At 45.1% G+C, this 19,766-nt stretch overlaps 1 protein-coding gene across 1 annotated transcript in view; it reads right to left on the bottom strand.

Annotated features, from left to right (window-relative positions):
- Positions 1 to 19,766, bottom strand: part of kif9 (kinesin family member 9) — a 95,838-nt gene that overhangs the window by 34,975 nt on the left and 41,097 nt on the right. The window contains exons 10-12 of the mRNA XM_078215902.1: positions 18,143 to 18,211; positions 10,222 to 10,326; positions 1,604 to 1,659 (exon numbers count right to left, since the gene is read on the bottom strand). Coding sequence (XP_078072028.1) covers positions 1,604 to 1,659; positions 10,222 to 10,326; positions 18,143 to 18,211 — 230 coding nt within the window. The remainder of the gene's footprint in view (positions 1 to 1,603; positions 1,660 to 10,221; positions 10,327 to 18,142; positions 18,212 to 19,766) is intronic.

Genomic DNA, 19,766 nt, shown 5'->3' with positions numbered 1-19,766 from the left:
CCACCTCTGTAGTTCCAGCAGCAGCAGCAGACGGGAGAGGTGACCACTGGAGATCGTCGCTGGAGCCACGCACCAAGATAAGTCCAAAGGGGGGATTTGGCTGGGTCAGACTGGCAGGTCTCAGCAAGAGGGTTAAGTAGGATGTGGGGCCAGGTTTGAAAGGATAGGGGAGGGAGGTGACCCACTTGACATGGGCCTTCCCTTGCCATGGGTAAAATAGTAGCTGGAATGAGATGTGGACCTTAATTGGCTGCCAGCACCTCCCTCACCCCCAGTAAAGTTTTATACAAGTTGGGTGTGGGCAGGTAGGTGGCAGGAAGCCCACGAGCTGGATTTTGAGTCCATAGAATCCTATTGAATCCCTACAACGCAGAAGGAGGCCATTTGGCCCATTGAGTCTGAAATGTCTCTCCGAAAGAGCATCCTACCCAGGCCATCTCCTTCACCCTATCTCTGTAACCCTGTGCATTTACCATGGCTAATCCACCTAGCCTACACATCTTTGGGCACCATGGGGCAATTAACCATGGCCAATCCACCTTACCTGCACATCTTTGGACTGTGGAAGGAAACCGGAGCATCCAGAGGGAACCCATGCAGACACGGGGAGAACATGCAAACTCCAAACAGTCACTTAAGGCCGGAATTGAACCTGGGTCTCGGGCGCTGTGAGGCAGCTGTGCTAACTACTGATGGGGGAGCATAAACTCCAGCCCATCTAGTTAAATTAAATATGATTTGACTTTAACAAGAGGTATTTTGAAACAATAAAGTATTTTTAAGGCACAGTCACTGGTGTAGTGTAGACAAAGGAAATAACAGCCGAAAGTGCTTGATTTTACAGTAAATTGGGGACTTTACTCCTAACTTGAGCTGTACCTGACCTGGGACCCTTTGTTTGGGCAGTGCAAAGGAAACTTTACATCTAACCATATACCATCTGACTTAGGAGTGTTCAATGGGGTAATGTATAGAGAGCTTTACCTTGTATCTATCCGTAGCTGACCCGAGTGTTTGGATGGACTAGGACAAGAGGAGTATTTGGTCTGGGAGTATCATAGAATCCCTACAGTGTAGAAGATCTCATTGGAAAGTAGAGGAAGCTACCGTGGGCGGCACAGTAGCACAGTGGATAGCACTGCTGCTTCACAGCTCCAGGGACCTGGGTTCGATTCCCTGCTCGGGTCACTGTCTGTGTGGAGTTTGCACATTCTCCTCATGTCTGCGTGGGTTTCCTCCGGGTGCTCTGGTTTCCTCCCACAGTCCAAAGATGTGCGGGTTAGGTTGATTGGCCATGCTAAAATTGCCCCTTAGTGTCCTGAGATGCGTAGGTTAGAGGGATTAGCGGGTAAAATATGTAGGAATATGGGGGTAGGGCCTGGCTGGGATTGTGGTCAGTGCAGACTCGATGGGCCAAATGGCCTCTTTCTGCACTGTAGGGTTTCTATGATTCTTCATGCTGTATCTGCATTGCAAACGTTTGGTGCAGGATAGAGGGAGCTTTCCTTTGTTTCTATCCTGGGTGTGTTCGATATCCAAGAAATCATCACAATTTATTGAACACAAGTATTCGGACAAAAAGAGCAAAAGAAAGAATACTTACTGCAAAATTATCTTGAACTGTGCAAAAGACTCACGGAGTTGCCTGAGATTTGTGATCTTTTAAAGTAAAATTGGTCAAACGGTTATTTTGAAATTAATCATTCATATACAAACACTGCAGTAGTTTTTTTAATATTGCAACTTAATTGCCTGGCCCAAATTTCTTTTGCAGAAGTAATCTTCCGTCTCATAAGATGATGATTGATGCCGTGATGGTTGACTCTGTGTTAAGCATTGCCTGGTGTGGCTGAGCAGCCCCACTCTGGCATGGCAGTCTCTGCTGCATTTGCTGTAGAGGAAGACAGTGGGCTGAGAAAGAACATCATTCGCTGGCCTCTGTTTTCTTTGGGCCCTCTGCTCGGCCAGCTGAGCTTTTTGTTTCTCGTTGCCTCTTCCAATACCCTTCCAGTCAGCCTCCAGAGGCCATGGCAGTCAGTGACTGTTTCCCAATTGACAGTGTAAATGTCTGCCATCTCCATAACTCGCTTACAGGTGTTCTTACATTGGAGGTATGAGTGCCCAGGGGGTAGTGACCTGGTGACCAGTTCACCACACAGAAAGTCTTTAGCTTTATGGCTGTTAACCATTCAATTAACAAGCCTGGATGCCTTTGGCTTATTTTTTATAAATAAATTCAAGTTAAAAGTAAAGTTTAGTTATTAGTCACAAGTAAGGCTTACATTAACACCGCAATGAAGTTACTGTGAAATTCCCCTAGTCGCGTCTGTTTGGGTCAATGTATCTAACCAACACGTCTTTCAGACTATGGGAAGAAACCGGAGCACCCGGAGGAAACCCACGCAGACACGGGGAGAATGTGCAAACTCCACACAGAGAGTGACCCAAGCTGGGAATCGAACCCAGCTTCCTGGTGCTGTGAGACTGCAGTGCTAACCACTGTGCCACCGTGCCGCCCCTCATGTTGTTCTCATGGTGGTCTGGATTATTGGTCCAGTAAATAATCCCTACCAGATTATGCTAGTCAGTGACACATATTGGAAGTGTGTGCTTCAAATTTCACAGATCTAGGCTGGATAAGTTCTCATCTTCAACACCAGTTGTCAATCCCTCAAGCAAGTCTCCCAATTCAATAATAGAGTATCATAGAATCCCGACAGTGCGGAAGGAGGCCATTCGGCCCATCAAGACCACAATCCCACCCAGGCCAGTAACCTATCCCCGTAACCAAGTATTTACACAGAATGGTTGTAAAAGGAGTGTAGCATAAAGAGAATGTAAAAGCTGGGAATTTGGAGAGAGTGGAATTCTCTGGTAAGTATTGGTTCCATATCTCAAATTGAATTTTTGTTTAACATTTTGGATTTAACTTGGAGCTTTAAAAATTGTGAAAGAAACTGAAAGTTAGCTAACAGAAATTGCCTGTCAGTGGAGTGGCAGTTAGCTGTCAATCAGCTGCAAGTGATTGCTTAAAATAGTGAATATGAGCAGGACACTGACTGATTACTTGTAACTTGGATGTGAATCAGTATATTCAAAACGTTAGGAGAGCAGCCTAGTTCTGCCCACAGATTCTCCATGGCTACTCTCAGGAACATTTTCTGACCAAGCAGTAGAGTGATGCTACTACTGGATGGGACTGGTTCTGACTCTTTCCTCCAATGTGCAGCACTTCAAAACAAGGCTGCAGAAACATCCCAGTCAATGAGAACAGTAGAGTCTGGAAGGAGCTGGCATGGAGGCAGCACCCAAACAGGGCAGCACCTTGGTATATACATAGTTATGGGTTAACAATAAATGGTCTATGATTAACCATACAAGCCTTCAAGCAGGTACGAACACTTGTTCTCTTGTTAAAATATACTTTCTTCGTAAAATACCTGAAAGAACATCACAAACATTTCAAAGTGGCCGTAACACAAAGTGCAATAATGTTCAGGTTTTCTAGTTGTTCTTAGTTAGAGTTACAATTCAGGTGTTGCAATTCTTCAAAATCTGTACACTTGCACATGCCAACAGGGGACATCGGATAGTAATCAGGAGTAGGAACCTTCACTAAATAGTGCCTTTCCTCCAACCTTTGTGGAGCGGTGCAGCGGCTAATTGCAGCACTGGAATTATAACTCTAACTGAGGACAATTAGAAAACCTGAATGTTATTGCACTGTTTATTTTGGCCACTTTGAAATGTTTGTAACATTCAGATATTTTGCGAATAAAGTATATTTTAACAAGAAAAAAAAGTTTTAACAGTAGCTGCTGATGTACAGAGCAGATACAAAAGGAATACTATCAAGTGGCACTTAGTATCATGCCCAGACAAGGCATATCACGAACTTTCAAACAATACTTCTAAAAATCAGACACAATTAAGGTGTTAAGATGGCTGTCGCAAGTCATGTGACTTTTGGGCATTGAGCTTACAGACAGTATCAAGTCTCTGGCGAATACCAAATTAAATATGGGCATAGGTGAATGTAGCTTTCAGCCATTTTGGAATCCACTCATCTTATTGTTTAAGGATGGGCCGACACCAAAACAGCATGGAATTGCCAGACTGCCTGCCTGCATGTTTCATATTGGGCAAAAGGGAAGATTGAAACTCAAAGGCCACTATCAACTTCTGATTGTATTACAGTGGCCTGCCACATCCAAACTAGACTGAGTGGCCCGCATAGCTGTTAACTCTGCAGTCATGTGACCTAAGACAACACAGTGGATTAGTGGTCAGCACTTTGCCTCACAGCACCAGGAACCCAGGTTCAATTCCGGCCTTGGGTGACTGTGGAGTTTGCACATTCTGTGTCTGTGTGGGTTTCCTCCGGGTGCTCTGATTTCCTCCCACAGTCCAAAGATGTGCAAGTTAGTTGGATTAGCCATGGTAAATGCATGGCATTATGGAGATAGGGCAGGGGCCCGAGCCTGAGTAAGATGCTCTTTCAGGGTGTCAGTGCATACTCGATAGGATGAATGCCCCCTTCTGCACTGTAGGGATTCTATTCTATTCTATGCTGGTTTCAGGGACTGCATTCATATTACCTCAAGACCCAGCAGATCGATCAGAACTATCAGTCGTTAGCTAGTCTGAGAATCAGACTCTCAAACAAGCTGCAAATTATTAAGCAGCCAAAGAACTTGATAGGGAGTGGGATAGCTTGATCTTGGTTTCAGATAAAGCTCGGCACAACATCGTGGGCCGAAGGGCCTGTTCTGTGCTGTACTGTTCTATGTTCTATGTTTCAGTTTCAAAGTTCATCTGAGAAACAACCACACAACCTTCTGTGAACCATTCATGTTACAACAGTCACACTTCTATTTTAAATCATCAAATCCATTCAATGTACCATCAACCTACCAAATGGGAGTCTCAAAATCAGTAACCAGAGACTGAACTAACTAATCTGTGAAAGTGCACTACCTGTATCAGTATATAATTCTTGTGTCTGTGTGAGCATGCATGAGACCAAATAAGTGAAGTTGCATTAATTTGGGGAAAGTGTGCGAGAATAAATAACCTTCTTTATTTTAAATTAATGAAAGCTGGCTGCTGAATAATTTCATTGGAATGGACACTCGAAGGGTAAGAAAAAGCACACCTCTTTCCATTCAAAATATGCTGATTATGGGCCATAGGAGAGTAAATACAATTTTGTTTGTGATACTTGTGAGTGGAAAATCATGTCTCACAAATTTGGTTGAGCTTTTTGAAGGGGTAACCAAGAAGGTAGATGAGGGCAGTGCAGTTGATGTTGTCTACATGGACTTTAGCAAGGCCTTTGACAAGGTACCGCATGGTAACCTTATGCAGTACCATGACAGTACCTTATGCATGGTACTGCATAAGGTTAAATCTCACGGGATCCAGGGTGAGGTAGCTAAATGGATACAAAATTGGCTTGATGACAGAAGCCAGAGGGTGGTTGTAGAGGGTTGTTTTTCAAACTGCAGGCCTGTGACCAGTGGTGTGCCTCACGGATCAAGTGCTGTTATTTGTCATTTATATTAACGATTTGGATGAGAATATAGGAGGCATGGCTAATAAGTTTGCAGATGACACCAAGATTGGTGGCATAATGGACAGTGAAGAAAGTTATCTCCGATTGCAACAGGATCTTGATCAATTGGGCCAGTGGGCTGACGAATGGCAGATGGAGTTTAATTTAGATAAATGTGAGGTGATGCACTTTGGTCGATCGAACCAGGGGCAGGACTTAATGGTTAATGGTACGGCGTTGGGGAGAGTTACAGAACAAGGAGATCAAGGGGTACACATTCATAGCTTCTTGAAAGTGGAGTCACAGGTGGACAGAGTGGTGAAGAAGGTATTCAGCATGCTTTCATTGGTCAGAACATTGAATGCAGGAGTTGGGACGTCTTGTTGAAGTTGTATATGACATTGGTAAGGCCACACTTGGAATACTGTGCGCAGTTCTGGTCACCCTATTATAGAAAGGATATTATTAAACTAGAAAGAGTGCAGAAAAGATCTACTAGGATGCTACTGGGACTTGATGGGTTGAGTTATAAGGAGAGGCTGGATAGACTGGGACTTTTTCTCTGGAACGTAGAAGGCTGAGGGGTGATCTTATAGAGGTCTATAAAATAATGAGGGGCATAGATCAGCTAGATAGTCAATATCTTTTCCCAAGGGTGGAGGAGTCTAAAACTAGAGGGCATAGGTTTAAGGTGAGAGGGGAGAGATACAAAAGGGTCCAGAGGGGCAATTTTTTCACTCGGAGGGTTGAGAGTGTCTGGAACAAGCTGCCAGAGGTAGTAGTAGAGGCGGGTATAATTTTGTCTTTTAAGAAGCATTTAGACAGTTACATGGGTAAGATGGGTATGAAGGGATATGGGCCAAATGCGGACAATTGGGACTAGCTTCGGGGTTTAAAAAAAAGGGCGGCATGGACAAGTTGGGCCGAAGGGCCTGTTTCCATGCTGTAAACATCTATGGCTCTATGACCTCTATGACTCAGCAATAACCTGCCCACTGATCTTCAGTTTGGGTTCTGTCAGGGACACTCAGCTCCTGATGTCATTATAGCCTTGATCCAAACATAGACAAAAGAGTTAAATGCAAGAGGTGAGGTGAGAGTGATTACCCTTGACATCAAGCTATCATTTGACCGAGTGTAGCATTAAGGTGGCCTAGCAAAATGAAAGTCAATGCATATCACGAAGAAAGCTCTCCACTGGTTGTACTACCCAGTAAGAAGTTTAACAACACCAGGTTAAAGTCCAACAGGTTTATTTGGTAGCAAAAGCCACACAAGCTTTCGGAGCTCTAAGCCCCTTCTTCAGGTGAGTGGGAATTCTGTTCACAAACAGAGCTTATAAAGACACAGACTCTTACTGGTGTTCTTACTGGTGTTGTTAAACTTCTTACTGTGTTCACCCCAGTCCAACGCCGGCATCTCCACATCATGTACTACCCAGCACAGAGGAAGATGTTATTGGATTCCTCAGCATAGTGTCCTAAGGCCCAACCACTTTCAGTTACTTCATCAAAGATCTTCCCTCCATCATAAGGTCAGAAGTGGGGACGTTCACAGATGATAGCATAATGTTCAGCACCATTTGTATGTTCACAGATACTGAAGCAGTCCATATCCATATGCAGCAAGACTTGGAGAACACTCAGGTTTGGGTTGATAAGTGGTTAATAATATTCATGCTACACAAGTGCCAGGTAATGACCATCTCCAATGAGAGAGAATCCAATCATTTCCCCTTGACATTCTATAGCATCACCATCACTGAATCCCCCACTATCAACATTCTGGGGGTTACTGTTAGGCATTTGAATACTGTAGTTACAAAAGCGGGTCAGAGGTTGGGAATTTTGCAGTGAGTAGCTCACTTCCTGACTCCCCATAGCCTGTCAGCCATCTTCAACGCACAAGCCAGCAATATGATGGAATAGTCTCCGCTTGCCTGGATGAGAGCAGCTCCAACAACAAACTCAAGAAGCTCAATTCCATCCAGATCAAAGCAGCCCACTTGATTGGCATACACCACTTTCAACATTCACTCTCTCCACCACCCTGTCATGAGTATGAGTCATTTTTTGAAATAAGAAGAAAAATCTTGTGCATTCATCTAATCTCCTTTTGAAAGCATCTACGCTATTTTCCACAACCACTTCCTGTTTCACTTGTAAAGCAAATAAAGCAAAATACAGACGGCTGAGATGACAAAGATGGATTGGGAGGAGCCTTGTGAATTATAAACGAAAGCACAGATTACTTAATCTGAATGTCCTCTTATTGAGCTATAAAATCATTTGTAGATAGTAGATGGGTACAAAATGTAGAACTTTATCTCAAGGAGAGTGGAATACAAAGGGGAGAAAGTTATGCTACAATTTTACATAATCTGGGTCAGACCCCAGCTGACATATTGTGCACCTCAGGATGGATGCATTTGAGGGAGTGCAGCACAGATTTATCAGAATCATATTGGGTCTTAGACATTTAAATTATGAGGACAGATTGTATAAACATAGTTTGTATTTCCGAGTTGAGAAGATTGAGGGGTAATCTGATTGAGGTGTTAGGTTGGATAGAGATAAACTATTTTCTTTGGTAGGAAAATCAAGACAGATGGGGACATGATCTTAAAATTAGAGCTGACCACAAGAAGGGACGCAGGAGTGGAATTCTCTTCCCCAAAAAAGGTGCGGACACAGAGAACAACTGGTGCTTTCAAGACTGAAATCAAAAGATTTTGTGAGGCAAAGTTATCGAGCTATATGGAGGAAAGGGAACTTAATGGAGCTGAGATACAGGTCAACCAGGATCCTAAATAGCTAAGGGGCTGAACCAGTCCACTCCTGTTCTTTTGATATAATTACTGTACAGTATAGGTCTGGTAAGAAGTCTCACAACACCAGGTTAAAGTCCAACAGGTTTATTTGGTAGCAAATACCATAAGCTTTCGGAGCACAGCTCCTTCGTCAGATGGAGTGGATATCTGTTCTCCAACAGTGCACAGACACAGAAATCAAGTTACAGAATACTAATTAGAATGCAAATCTCTACAGCCAGCCAGGTCTTAAAGGTACAGACAATGTGGGTGGAGGGAGCATTCAACACAGGTTAAAGAGATGTGTATTGTCTCCAGACAGAACAGCTAGTGAGATTCTGCAAGATCAAGGATGAGGAGGATCGCAACAGACACCTCCAGACGCTGAAAGATGCCCTCATAAGAACAGGATATGGCGCTCGACTCATCGATCAACAGTTCCGACGTGCCACAGCGAAAAACCGCACCGACCTCCTCAGAAGACAAACACGGGACACGGTGGACAGAGTACCCTTCGTCGTCCAGTACTTCCCCGGAGCGGAGAAGCTACGGCATCTCCTCCGGAGCCTTCAACATGTCATTGATGAAGACGAACATCTCGCCAAGGCCATCCCCACATCCCCCACTTCTTGCCTTCAAACAACCACGCAACCTCAAACAGACCATTGTCCGCAGCAAACTACCCAGCCTTCAGGAGAACAGTGACCACGACACCACACAACCCTGCCACAGCAACCTCTGCAAGATGTGCCGGATCATCGACACGGATGCCATCATCTCACGTGAGAACACCATCTACCAGGTACACGGTACCTACTCTTGCAACTCGGCCAACGTTGTCTACCTGATACGCTGCAGGAAAGGATGTCCCGAGGCATGGTACATTGGGGAAACCATGCAGACGCTACGACAACGGATGAATGAACACCGCTCGACAATCACCAGGCAAGATTGTTCTCTTCCTGTGGGGCAGCACTTCAGCAGTCACGGGCATTCAGCCTCGGATCTTCAGGTAAGCGTTCTCCAAGGCGGCCTTCACGACACACGACAGCGCAGAGTCGCTGAGCAGAAACTGATAGCCAAGTTCCGCACACATGAGGATGGCCTAAACCGGGATGTTGGATTTATGTCACATTATCAGTAACCCCCACAGCTTTCCCCCTGATCTTGCAGAATCTCACTAGCTGTTCTGTCTGGAGACAATACACATCTCTTTAACCTGTGTTGAATGCTCCCTCCACCCACATTGTCTGTACCTTTAAGACCTGGCTGGCTGTAGAGATTTGCATTCTAATTAGTATTCTGTAACTTGATTTCTGTGTCTGTGCACTGTTGGAGAACAGATATCCACTCCATCTGACGAAGGAGCTGTGCTCCGAAAGCTTATGGTATTTGCTACCAAATAAACCTGTTGGACTTTAACCTGGTGTTGTGAGACTTCTTACTGTGCTTACCCCAGTCCAACGCCGGCATCTCCACAGTATAGGTCTATCAGAGAACACAATTGTATAAATGTTACAAACCCATTCCTCAGTACAGCACTGGATTGCTTATCTAGATTCTGTGTTCAATTCCCTGGACTGGACTTTGAATCCATAACCATCTGAGTCAGAGGTAAGAGTGCTACCGTTGAGCCACAACTAATCACATACTATAAGTTCAATATACACCATATAATAAACACACTGAACACAGCAGGAGTTGCACTAAGAGGGAATGTGTGTTGGAAAATCGGCACTTGTATAGTGGCCCCACCCATAACCTGTGCTTTACATGATGCATGGCTCCCCAGTACAACTGTGGGATTGGTATATTTCTCTGAGTACACATTGTGTTCGAAGTACGCAGAGTCACTCACGTTAATTTCTTCCAATGTCCCATCCAGATATCTGCAAACCTGAGTCTTAATCTCTTGAACTTGATTTTCAGTCAAAACATCATAGCTGCCATGTCGACGGTTAGTCTATGTAGGAAACAGGAATATAACAACCCAAAAATAGCATTAATTATTTACAAAGCATCGTTAAATTAGAAAAACATATCAAGGCACTTAACAGGACAGTTATCAAATAAAACATGACATTGAGGATGCAATAGAGCAGATGATCAAAAACTTGGTTAACAACATAGACACGCCTTTTAACCTTCGGAAGGAAATAGACGTAGAGAGTTTGAAGGAGAAGTTTAGGGACAGAATTAACTCAGGGCTTGGCAGAAATCTTATAAAGATCAAGGCTGAGGAGTAGAGTGGTTAGGAGTGTGATGTCAGGGAGCAAAGCATTCGGAGATTTCGAGGCCATGAGCAGAAGACATGAAGCCTGGGAGCGGAGCAGTCAGAGAGGGCAATGCCTGGGAGTAGAGTGGTCATAGAGGGTGAGGCATGGGAGCAGAGAGGACAGAATGAGTGAGGCCAGGGAACAGAGCGATCAGAGAGGATGAAACCTGGGAGTGGAGGGGACAGAATGAGCAGAATGGGCGAGGCCAAATTATCTGGAATTTTACTAGAAAATGATCACTGAAAACCTTGAGATTTGCTGGAATTTCTAAATACAATTATTAGAATATATTCACTGGATAATCTGACAGATTTACTGGAATATTATCGACATGTTCTGAGGGAATTAGTTGGATATAATCAATGGATGTCCTGAAGGATTGACTGAAATGTATAATTGAATATCCGAACAGAATTACTGGACTATAATCCCTTAACAGGAATATAATCATTGTTTAACATGACAGATATGTTAGAACACAATCATTTGACATTCTGAAAGACTAGCTGGTATATATCATTGAATATCCTTATGTAACATATTAATGTTTGAAAATAATATAGATGGGGAAGGGACATCACATTGCTAAAAACATCTGTGTCTCTGAGCTGTGACAAGCAGAATAAAATAAACTCACTATAAACAGTTTACAGACAGACATTTTCACTATTTAATGACCAAAATAAGAAAATAAACCTTTCATAGAGTCTGTTGGTGGGATTCCCGTGGTGGCAGGTACTGCTGAAACTTCAGACAATACAAGACTCACAAAGCCAGTGTCTCAGCTTAAAGACGCACGTTTATTTAACCAGCAGCCACTAAGAAAAGTCATCAAAGGGTCAGGGCAGCTCTGAGATAGAGCAGCTGGACCCCTCCAATGAAATCTGACATATACAATTCAAAACAGATCTATTATTGGTTTTCTTATCAATTACTCCCACCTTTCATTAGCTTTAAATCAATCATCTCAATATACATAAATCAACAATAATATCTGTCATTACCTTAGCCAATCACATCTTACCCTCTGGCATAATGGCATCTTATTAGCCCGTAGTATCTGGAAGCTAACTCCCGTCTTGGCTGACCCCACTTTCTGTGTTGCCTAGTAACAGCAGTAAGAAGTTTAACAACACCAGGTTAAAGTCCAACAGGTTTATTTGGTAGCAAAAGCCACACAAGCTTTCGAGGCTCTAAGCCCCTTCTTCAGGTGAGTGGGAATTCTGTTCACAAACAGAACTTATAAAGACACAGACTCAATTTACATGAATAATGGTTGGAATGCGAATACTTACAACTAATCCAGTCTTTAAGAAACAAAACAATGGGAGTGGAGAGAGCATCAAGACAGGCTAAAAAGATGTGTATTGTCTCCAGACAAGACAGCCAGTGAAACTCTGCAGGTCCACGCAACTGTGGGGGTTACAGATAGTGTGACATGAACCCAATATCCCGGTTGAGGCCGTCCTTGTGTGTGCGGAACTTGGCTATCAGTTTCTGCTCAGCGACTCTGCGCTGTCGTGTGTCGCGAAGGCCGCCTTGGAGAATGCTTACCCGAATATCAGAGGCCGAATGCCCGTGACCGCTGAAGTGTTCCCCAACAGGAAGAGAACAGTCTTGCCTGGTGATTGTCGAGCGGTGTTCATTCATCCGTTGTCGCAGCGTCTGCATAGTTTCCCCAATGTACCATGCCTCGGGACATCCTTTCTTGCAGCGTATCAGGTAGACAACGTTGGCCGAGTTGCAAGAGTATGTACCGTGTACCTGGTGGATGGTGTTCTCACGTGAGATGATGGCATCTGTGTCGATGATCCGGCACGTCTTGCAGAGGTTGCTGTGGCAGGGTTGTGTGGTGTCTTGGTCACTGTTCTCCTGAAGGCTGGGTAGTTTGCTGCGGACAATGGTCTGTTTGAGGTTGTGCGGTTGTTTGAAGGCAAGAAGTGGGGGTGTGGGGATGGCCTTGGCGAGATGTTCGTCTTCATCAATGACATGTTGAAGGCTCCGGAGGAGATGCCGTAGCTTCTCCGCTCCGGGGAAGTACTGGACAACGAAGGGTACTCTGTCCACTGTGTCCCGTGTTTGTCTTCTGAGGAGGTCGGTGCGGTTTTTCGCTGTGGCGCGTTGGAACTGTTGATCAATGAGTCTAGCGCCATATCCTGTTCTTATGAGGGCATCTTTCAGCGTCTGGAGGTGTCTGTTGCGATCCTCCTCATCCGAGCAGATCCTGTGTATACGGAGGGCTTGTCCGTAGGGGATGGCTTCTTTAACGTGTTTAGGGTGGAAGCTGGAGAAGTGGAGCATCGTGAGGTTATCCGTGGGCTTGCGGTACAGTGAGGTGCTGAGGTGACCGTCCTTAATGGAGATGTGTGTGTCCAAGAATGCAACCGATTCCGGAGAGTAGTCTATGGTGAGCCTGATGGTGGGATGGAACTTGTTGATGTCATCATAGAGTTGTTTCAGTGATTGTTCACCATGAGTCCAAAGGAAGAAAATGTCATCGATGTATCTAGTGTATAGCATCGGTTGAAGGTCCCGTGCGGTGAAGAAGTCTTCTTCGAACCTGTGCATGAAGATGTTGGCATATTGAGGTGCGAATTTGGTCCCCATGGCTGTTCCGTGTGTCTGGATGAAGAACTGGTTGTTGAAGGTGAAGATATTGTGGTCCAGGATGAAGCGGATGAGTTGTAAAATTGCATCTGGAAACTGGCAGTTGTTGGCGCTGAGCACTGAGGCCGTTGCAGCAATGCCATCATCGTGGGGGGATGCTGGTGTAGAGTGCCGAGACATCCATTGTGACGAGGAGCGCTCCTGGTTCAACTGCTCCATGTGTGCCGAGTTTCTGTAGGAAGTCCGTCGTGTCGCGACAAAAGCTGGGGGTTCTTTGTACAATGGGTTTCAGGATGCCCTCGACATAGCCGGAGAGGTTCTCGCACAGGGTCCCATTGCCCGATACGATGGGACGGCCGGGTGTGTTTGCCTTGTGTATCTTCGGGAGGCAGTAGAGATCTCCAACGCGGGGAGTACATGGGATGAGAGCACGGAGGGTGTTCTGAAGGTCCGGATCAAAAGTCTTGATCAGAGTGTTGAGTTGACGGATGTGTTCTTTGGTCGGATCTGCAGGTAACTGTCTGTAGTGTTCCTCGTTGTTGAGTTGTCGGTACACTTCTTTGCAGTAATCCGTTCTGTTCAGTATGACGATGGCCCCTCCTTTGTCTGCTGGTTTGATGACAATGTTGCGGTTGGTCTTGAGAGCGTGGATGGCGTTGCGTTGTGCTTGGGTGATGTTCGGGGCTGTCCTGTGAGTGCGGCTGATGAATTTGGTGTTGACGCACCTCCTGACGGCTTGGGCATACATGTCAAGTCGAGGGCAGCGGCCTTCCGGAGGAGTCCAATTCGACTCTTTCCTCTTCGGATGCACTGCGGATCTCTCTGTCGGCTGTTCCGGTTCATTGGCTGTCTCATTGTGTTCGTTGTTGGCCTCTTGGGGTTTGTGGAAGAACTCCCGCAGCCTCATTCGCCTGATGAATTCCTCTGTGTCTGCTGCGAGACTGATGGGGTCTATTTTGGTGGTGGGGCAAAAATTAAGCCCTCGGCTGAGAACTGCGATTTCAGCTGGTTGAAGTGTGTAGTCGGACAAGTTGACAATGGACTTCCCTGCAGTGGTACTGTTTTCTACTGTGGTACCGGGGGAGGCTTGGTTGCTGCTGGTGGTGATGCCGAGTTTCTCAAGTTTCCTGTTCTTGGTGTGCATGTAGATGGTGTAGTTCCTTTGTCTCGTCTGCTTGGCAGAGTTTCGCAGCTGGTCTGCGTCCTGAGCGCAAGTTGAGAATATGGATTCGATCTTGGTTTCCAGGCTGCGGCCTGCCACAGCAACCTCTGCAAGACGTGCCGGATCATCGACACAGATGCCATCATCTCACGTGAGAACACCATCCACCAGGTACACGGTACATACTCTTGCAACTCGGCCAACGTTGTCTACCTGATACGCTGCAAGAAAGGATGTCCCGAGGCATGGTACATTGGGGAAACTATGCAGACACTGCGACAACGGATGAATGAACACCGCTCGACAATCACCAGGCAAGACTGTTCTCTTCCTGTTGGGGAACACTTCAGCGGTCACGGGCATTCGGCCTCTGATATTCGGGTAAGCGTTCTCCAAGGCGGCCTTCGCGACACACGACAGCGCAGAGTCGCTGAGCAGAAACTGATAGCCAAGTTCCGCACACACAAGGACGGCCTCAACCGGGATATTGGGTTCATGTCACACTATCTGTAACCCCCACAGTTGCGTGGACCTGCAGAGTTTCACTGGCTGTCTTGTCTGGAGACAATACACATCTTTTTAGCCTGTCTTGATGCTCTCTCCACTCCCATTGTTTTGTTTCTTAAAGACTGGATTAGTTGTAAGTATTCGCATTCCAACCATTATTCATGTAAATTGAGTCTGTGTCTTTATAAGTTCTGTTTGTGAACAGAATTCCCACTCACCTGAAGAAGGGGCTTAGAGCCTCGAAAGCTTGTGTGGCTTTTGCTACCAAATAAACCTGTTGGACTTTAACCTGGTGTTGTTAAACTTCTTACTGTGTTTACCCCAGTCCAACGCCGGCATCTCCACATCTTGCCTAGTAACCTCAGATGCTAGCCCAAAGTTCAAATGAACGTTCCCATGAGTTCCCCCATAGGTCACTGCCAAACCAGATTAACACATGACTCCACGTCTGGGCATGCATCCATCTTATCTGGATAGTGAATAAACCCTATTCATGAAATATGATTAAGTGTTCTAAATGTTCTCTCCATCTGAAACTCTACTGATAAAACGTGTATATTCTCAAGGCTTAAACATTCTCTTAGGATATAGCTTTGCCCTAATGCCCTTTACCATAATGCTTTGCAGCAAATTGCCTTTGGCTAAAGTGAACAATATTCCTTAGAAAATACATTAATACATTCAAAATATCAGCATGTGTGTTTTAAAATCATAATCACTTGTTTAAATCTCTTATTGCATCTCAGGTGTGTAAACTGCTTTCTTGTTAGCTCATTAACTTGTTTAAAAAGTCATTTAACTTAATGCTGGTAGTTCCATCAGTACCTTAATGTCTAATGGTTTAAAAATCTTACTAAGCTATTAGGATTCTTCCTCCTACAGAGTTATAGAGGCTGACAGCATAGTAAATGTCCTTCAGCCCATCGAGTCCGCACTGACAATAACTACCACTAAAGGCGCGCTAATCCCATTTTCCTGCACTTATGATATTTCAAGTGCTCATCCAAATATTTTTTAAAGGTTTCCGGCCTCCACTACCTTCCCAGGCAATACACTCCAGATTCCAACCACCCTCTGAGTGACAAATCTTTTTCTCAAATCCCCTCGGAATCTCCTGTCCCTTACCCTAAAACTATGTCCTCTTATGGTTGACCCCTCAACCAAGGCAAACAGCTGCTCCTACTCACCTTGTCCATACCCCTCAATCTTATACACCTCAATTATGTCCCCCCTCAGCCTTCTCTGCTCTAAAGAAAACAATCCAAACCTATCTAGTCTCTCCTTATAGCTCAAATGCTCCGTCCAGGCAACATCCTGGTGAACCTCTCCTGTACCTCCTCTAGTACTATCACATCCTTCCTATAGTGAAGTGACCAGAACTACACACAGTACTCCAGCTGAGGCCTAAGCAATACTCTGTACAGCTGCAACATAGCCTCCTTGTTCTTATACTCTCTACCACCACTGATGAAAGCAAGTGTCCTATATGCCTTCTTAACTATCCTATTCACATGCTCTGCCTACTTCAGGAATCTGTGAATAATTGCCCCAAGATCCCACTGTTCCTCTGAGCTACCCAGTGTCCTGCCATTCATTAAATACTCCCTCATCTTGTTTCTTCTTCCAAAGTGCATCACCTTGCATTCATCAGGATTAAATACCATCTGCCACTGCTCTGCCCATTTGACCAACCCATCTATATTTTACTGTAACCCACAACCATTGTCTTCACTATTAACCACCCTATGAAACTTGGTGTTTCTACAAACTTGCCTAACTTCCCCCTCACATTTTTATTTATATCATTTGTTTACGTAACAAACAAGGGTCCCAGTATTGATCCTTGTGGTACACCACTGAACACTGGAGTCCAATCACCCAAACAGCCTTCTACCACTAACCTTTGCGTCCTATTACTAAAGCATTTTCTGATCCATCTCACCAAGTTTCCATGAATTCCATGCACTTTAACCTTCTCAGTCAGTCTCCCAAGTGGGACCTTGTCAAAAGCTTTGCTAAAATTCATATAAACTACATCAACTGAACTTCCCTCATCCACATGCTTGATCACATTTTCCAAAAATTGTAACAAATTTGTTAAGCACGACCTCCCTCTGACAAATCTATGCTCACTATCCCTATTTAGCCCATACTTTTCCAAGTGGATATTAATTCTCTCCATCAGGATTTTCTCCAATAGTTTCCCTACCACTGACGTAGGACCCACCGGTTTGTAATTGCCTGGTTCATCTCTACCAATCGGGGTGGCATGGTGACACAGCACTACTGCCTCACAGCACCAGGGACCCGGCTTGGTCCCTCCGGGTGCTTTGGTTTCCTCCCACAGTGTGAAAGACATGCTGGTTAGGTGGACTGGTCATGCTAAAGTCTCCCTCAGTGCATCCAAGCAGGCGCTGGAGTGTGGCGACCAGGGGATTTTCACAATAACTTCATTGCAGTGTTAATGTAAGCCTACTTGTGAGACTAATAAATAAACTTTAAACTTTTAATCTTCTTGAAATGTGGAATCACATTAACTGTCCTCCAGTCCTCTGGCACTTTCCGCGTGGCCAGAAAGGAATTAAAAAATTGTGTCAGAGCCACTACAATTTTACACAGCAGCCTGGGATGCAATTCATCTGGGCCTGGGGATTTGTCCGTTTTTAAGCCCATCAGAGCCTCCAATACCTCCTCATTTCCTATATCAAACTGTGCAAGTTCCTCACAATCCCTTTCCTGAATTCCATACCTACGTTCTCCTTTTCCAGAGTGAAGACCAAAGAGAAGTATTCATTTAACATCCTTCCAATGTCCTGCGGCTTCACACACAGATTGCCCCTTGGTCTCTAATGGGCTTTCCTTGGTTAACCTCTTCCCTTTAATGTATTTATAAAATATCTTAGGATTTGGCCTAATCCTGTTTGCAAGTCCCTTTCATGTCCACTTTTTGCTCTTCTAATTGCTTTTTAAGTTCCCTTTTGCACTTCCTATATTCCCCTAGGGCCATAGCTGAATTGCTCCCTTTGGACTTGCTAAAAGCCTTTCTCTTCTTCCTCATCCAGTCCTGAATTGTCCTCGACATCCAATGTTCCCTGAACTTATTGCTTCTACATTTCCCCCTAAAGGGTACATGTTGGACCACAATCACAGTCTAACTTTCTTTAGTGTCACTTGTGCAATCAAAGGATAATGTAAATATTTGAAAGATGAAAGTTTAACCATCTCACCAGTATGTTGTGCATAGCCAGCTCATCCTGCAATAGTTGGATCTCTTTCTGAAGTTTCTGAACCAATTTCTAGAAATAAAAGCATAATTAATGGATAGGATGTTGATATTCTTGCCACTGATGTTCATCCCTATAACACATTATCTTGCATCATCAATCAGTTTGCCTCATATAACAGCAAGAAGTCTCACAACACCAGGTTAAAGTCCAACAGGTTTACTTGGAATCACGCGCTTTCGGAGCATTGCTCCTTCATCAGGTGAGACTCACCTGATGAAGGAGCAGCGTTCTGAAAGCTTGTGATTCCAGGTAAACCTGTTGGACTTTAACCTGGTGTCGTGAGACTTCTTGCTGTGCCCACCCCAGTCCAATGCCGGCATCTTCACATCATTTAACAGCAATTGCACTTCCCACACCAAGGCAGGGAGAGATCAATGAAGGGTGATTTTGTTGGGGAAGAAGTAGGTGTGCGCTGGGATGAAAGCTGGAAAAACTGGGATATATAGGTGATGGGAGGGTCGCATTATTGTTTCATTTTGTTCATTACTTGACAGCTGGCCAACTTTACTGACTGCCGGGCAGGAAAGCCAGTAGTAGAAGGCTGGTATTGGGAAAGATTAGAGTGGGAGGGAAAGGATATGGGGTTTGTGGGTGCATGGCTTGATGGGTGCTCAGGATGCAGGAAAGTATCATGGAGCAGTATGAGGTGGGGGGTCACAAGGTCACGGGATATGATGAGGAAGGGAGTTGGTCAATCACAGAAGCAAGAACAAGCCATCTTCAGTTTGCTGGAAATGCAGCAGAAAAACACTCCTGCTTTAAAAAAGCACTTGACTGAAGACAAGAGCAGTCGGATCATTTTGCTGCCAATTTTCCTGAACCCTGAGTAACCCAGCAGGGAACCTTTATATTTAAATCAAGGTCTCAATTCCACTCTGAAAGCCTCATTTATATATTGCAACCATTCTGCCTCTCACACGCAGGATATGCAGATGTCATATAATCTGCTGCCATATAGATGGAGGCATGCATGTGCTGGCTGCACAGATGGGAGATGAATATCATCCCAAACGACCAGAGCCTTGCTACCAAGGGGCAGGTAGCTTGAGTCAGGACATTTATGACTTGGCGGACCTGCCTCAGTTAAAAGTAGAGCAGGTGAGAGTCAGGCCCCAGGAGCAGATCACAGATGGCCACAGAGACCAGGATTTTCAGAATGCCGGGGTTTCCGCCACATCACCCGAAGAGTCAGAAGGGAACACATTCCCACCATGGGGAGTGTTAATTGGCTACAGATGGAACTTTCGGCCCTCACTTGAGCGGATGTCCTGTGTCAGTGAGCTGCCAGCCATTCAGATATCAGTATCAGTGTCAGTGGTCAGGACTAGGACCACAAGCAGATCCCAGAGTCTAAGACCCTATGTCCAGGAACAGGTAAGTTTGAAGTTGTCTCATGGTGGGGAGGGAGGGGGCACTCAGAGGACAGGAGTGCAGACCTTGGGGGGGGGGGGGGGTGCCCAACATGGAAAGGTGGTCCTTGAGGGAGAGGCCCTAAGGGAGGTGCCTCCAGCCCCTCACACTTCCCCTCTCATACCACCCCCTCCCGCTTCTCTGCACCCCCCTC

This window comes from Mustelus asterias, chromosome 7 (assembly GCF_964213995.1).
Source record: "Mustelus asterias chromosome 7, sMusAst1.hap1.1, whole genome shotgun sequence".
Lineage (NCBI taxonomy): Eukaryota > Metazoa > Chordata > Chondrichthyes > Carcharhiniformes > Triakidae > Mustelus > Mustelus asterias.
This window is presented reverse-complemented; position numbering and strand designations above follow the sequence as displayed.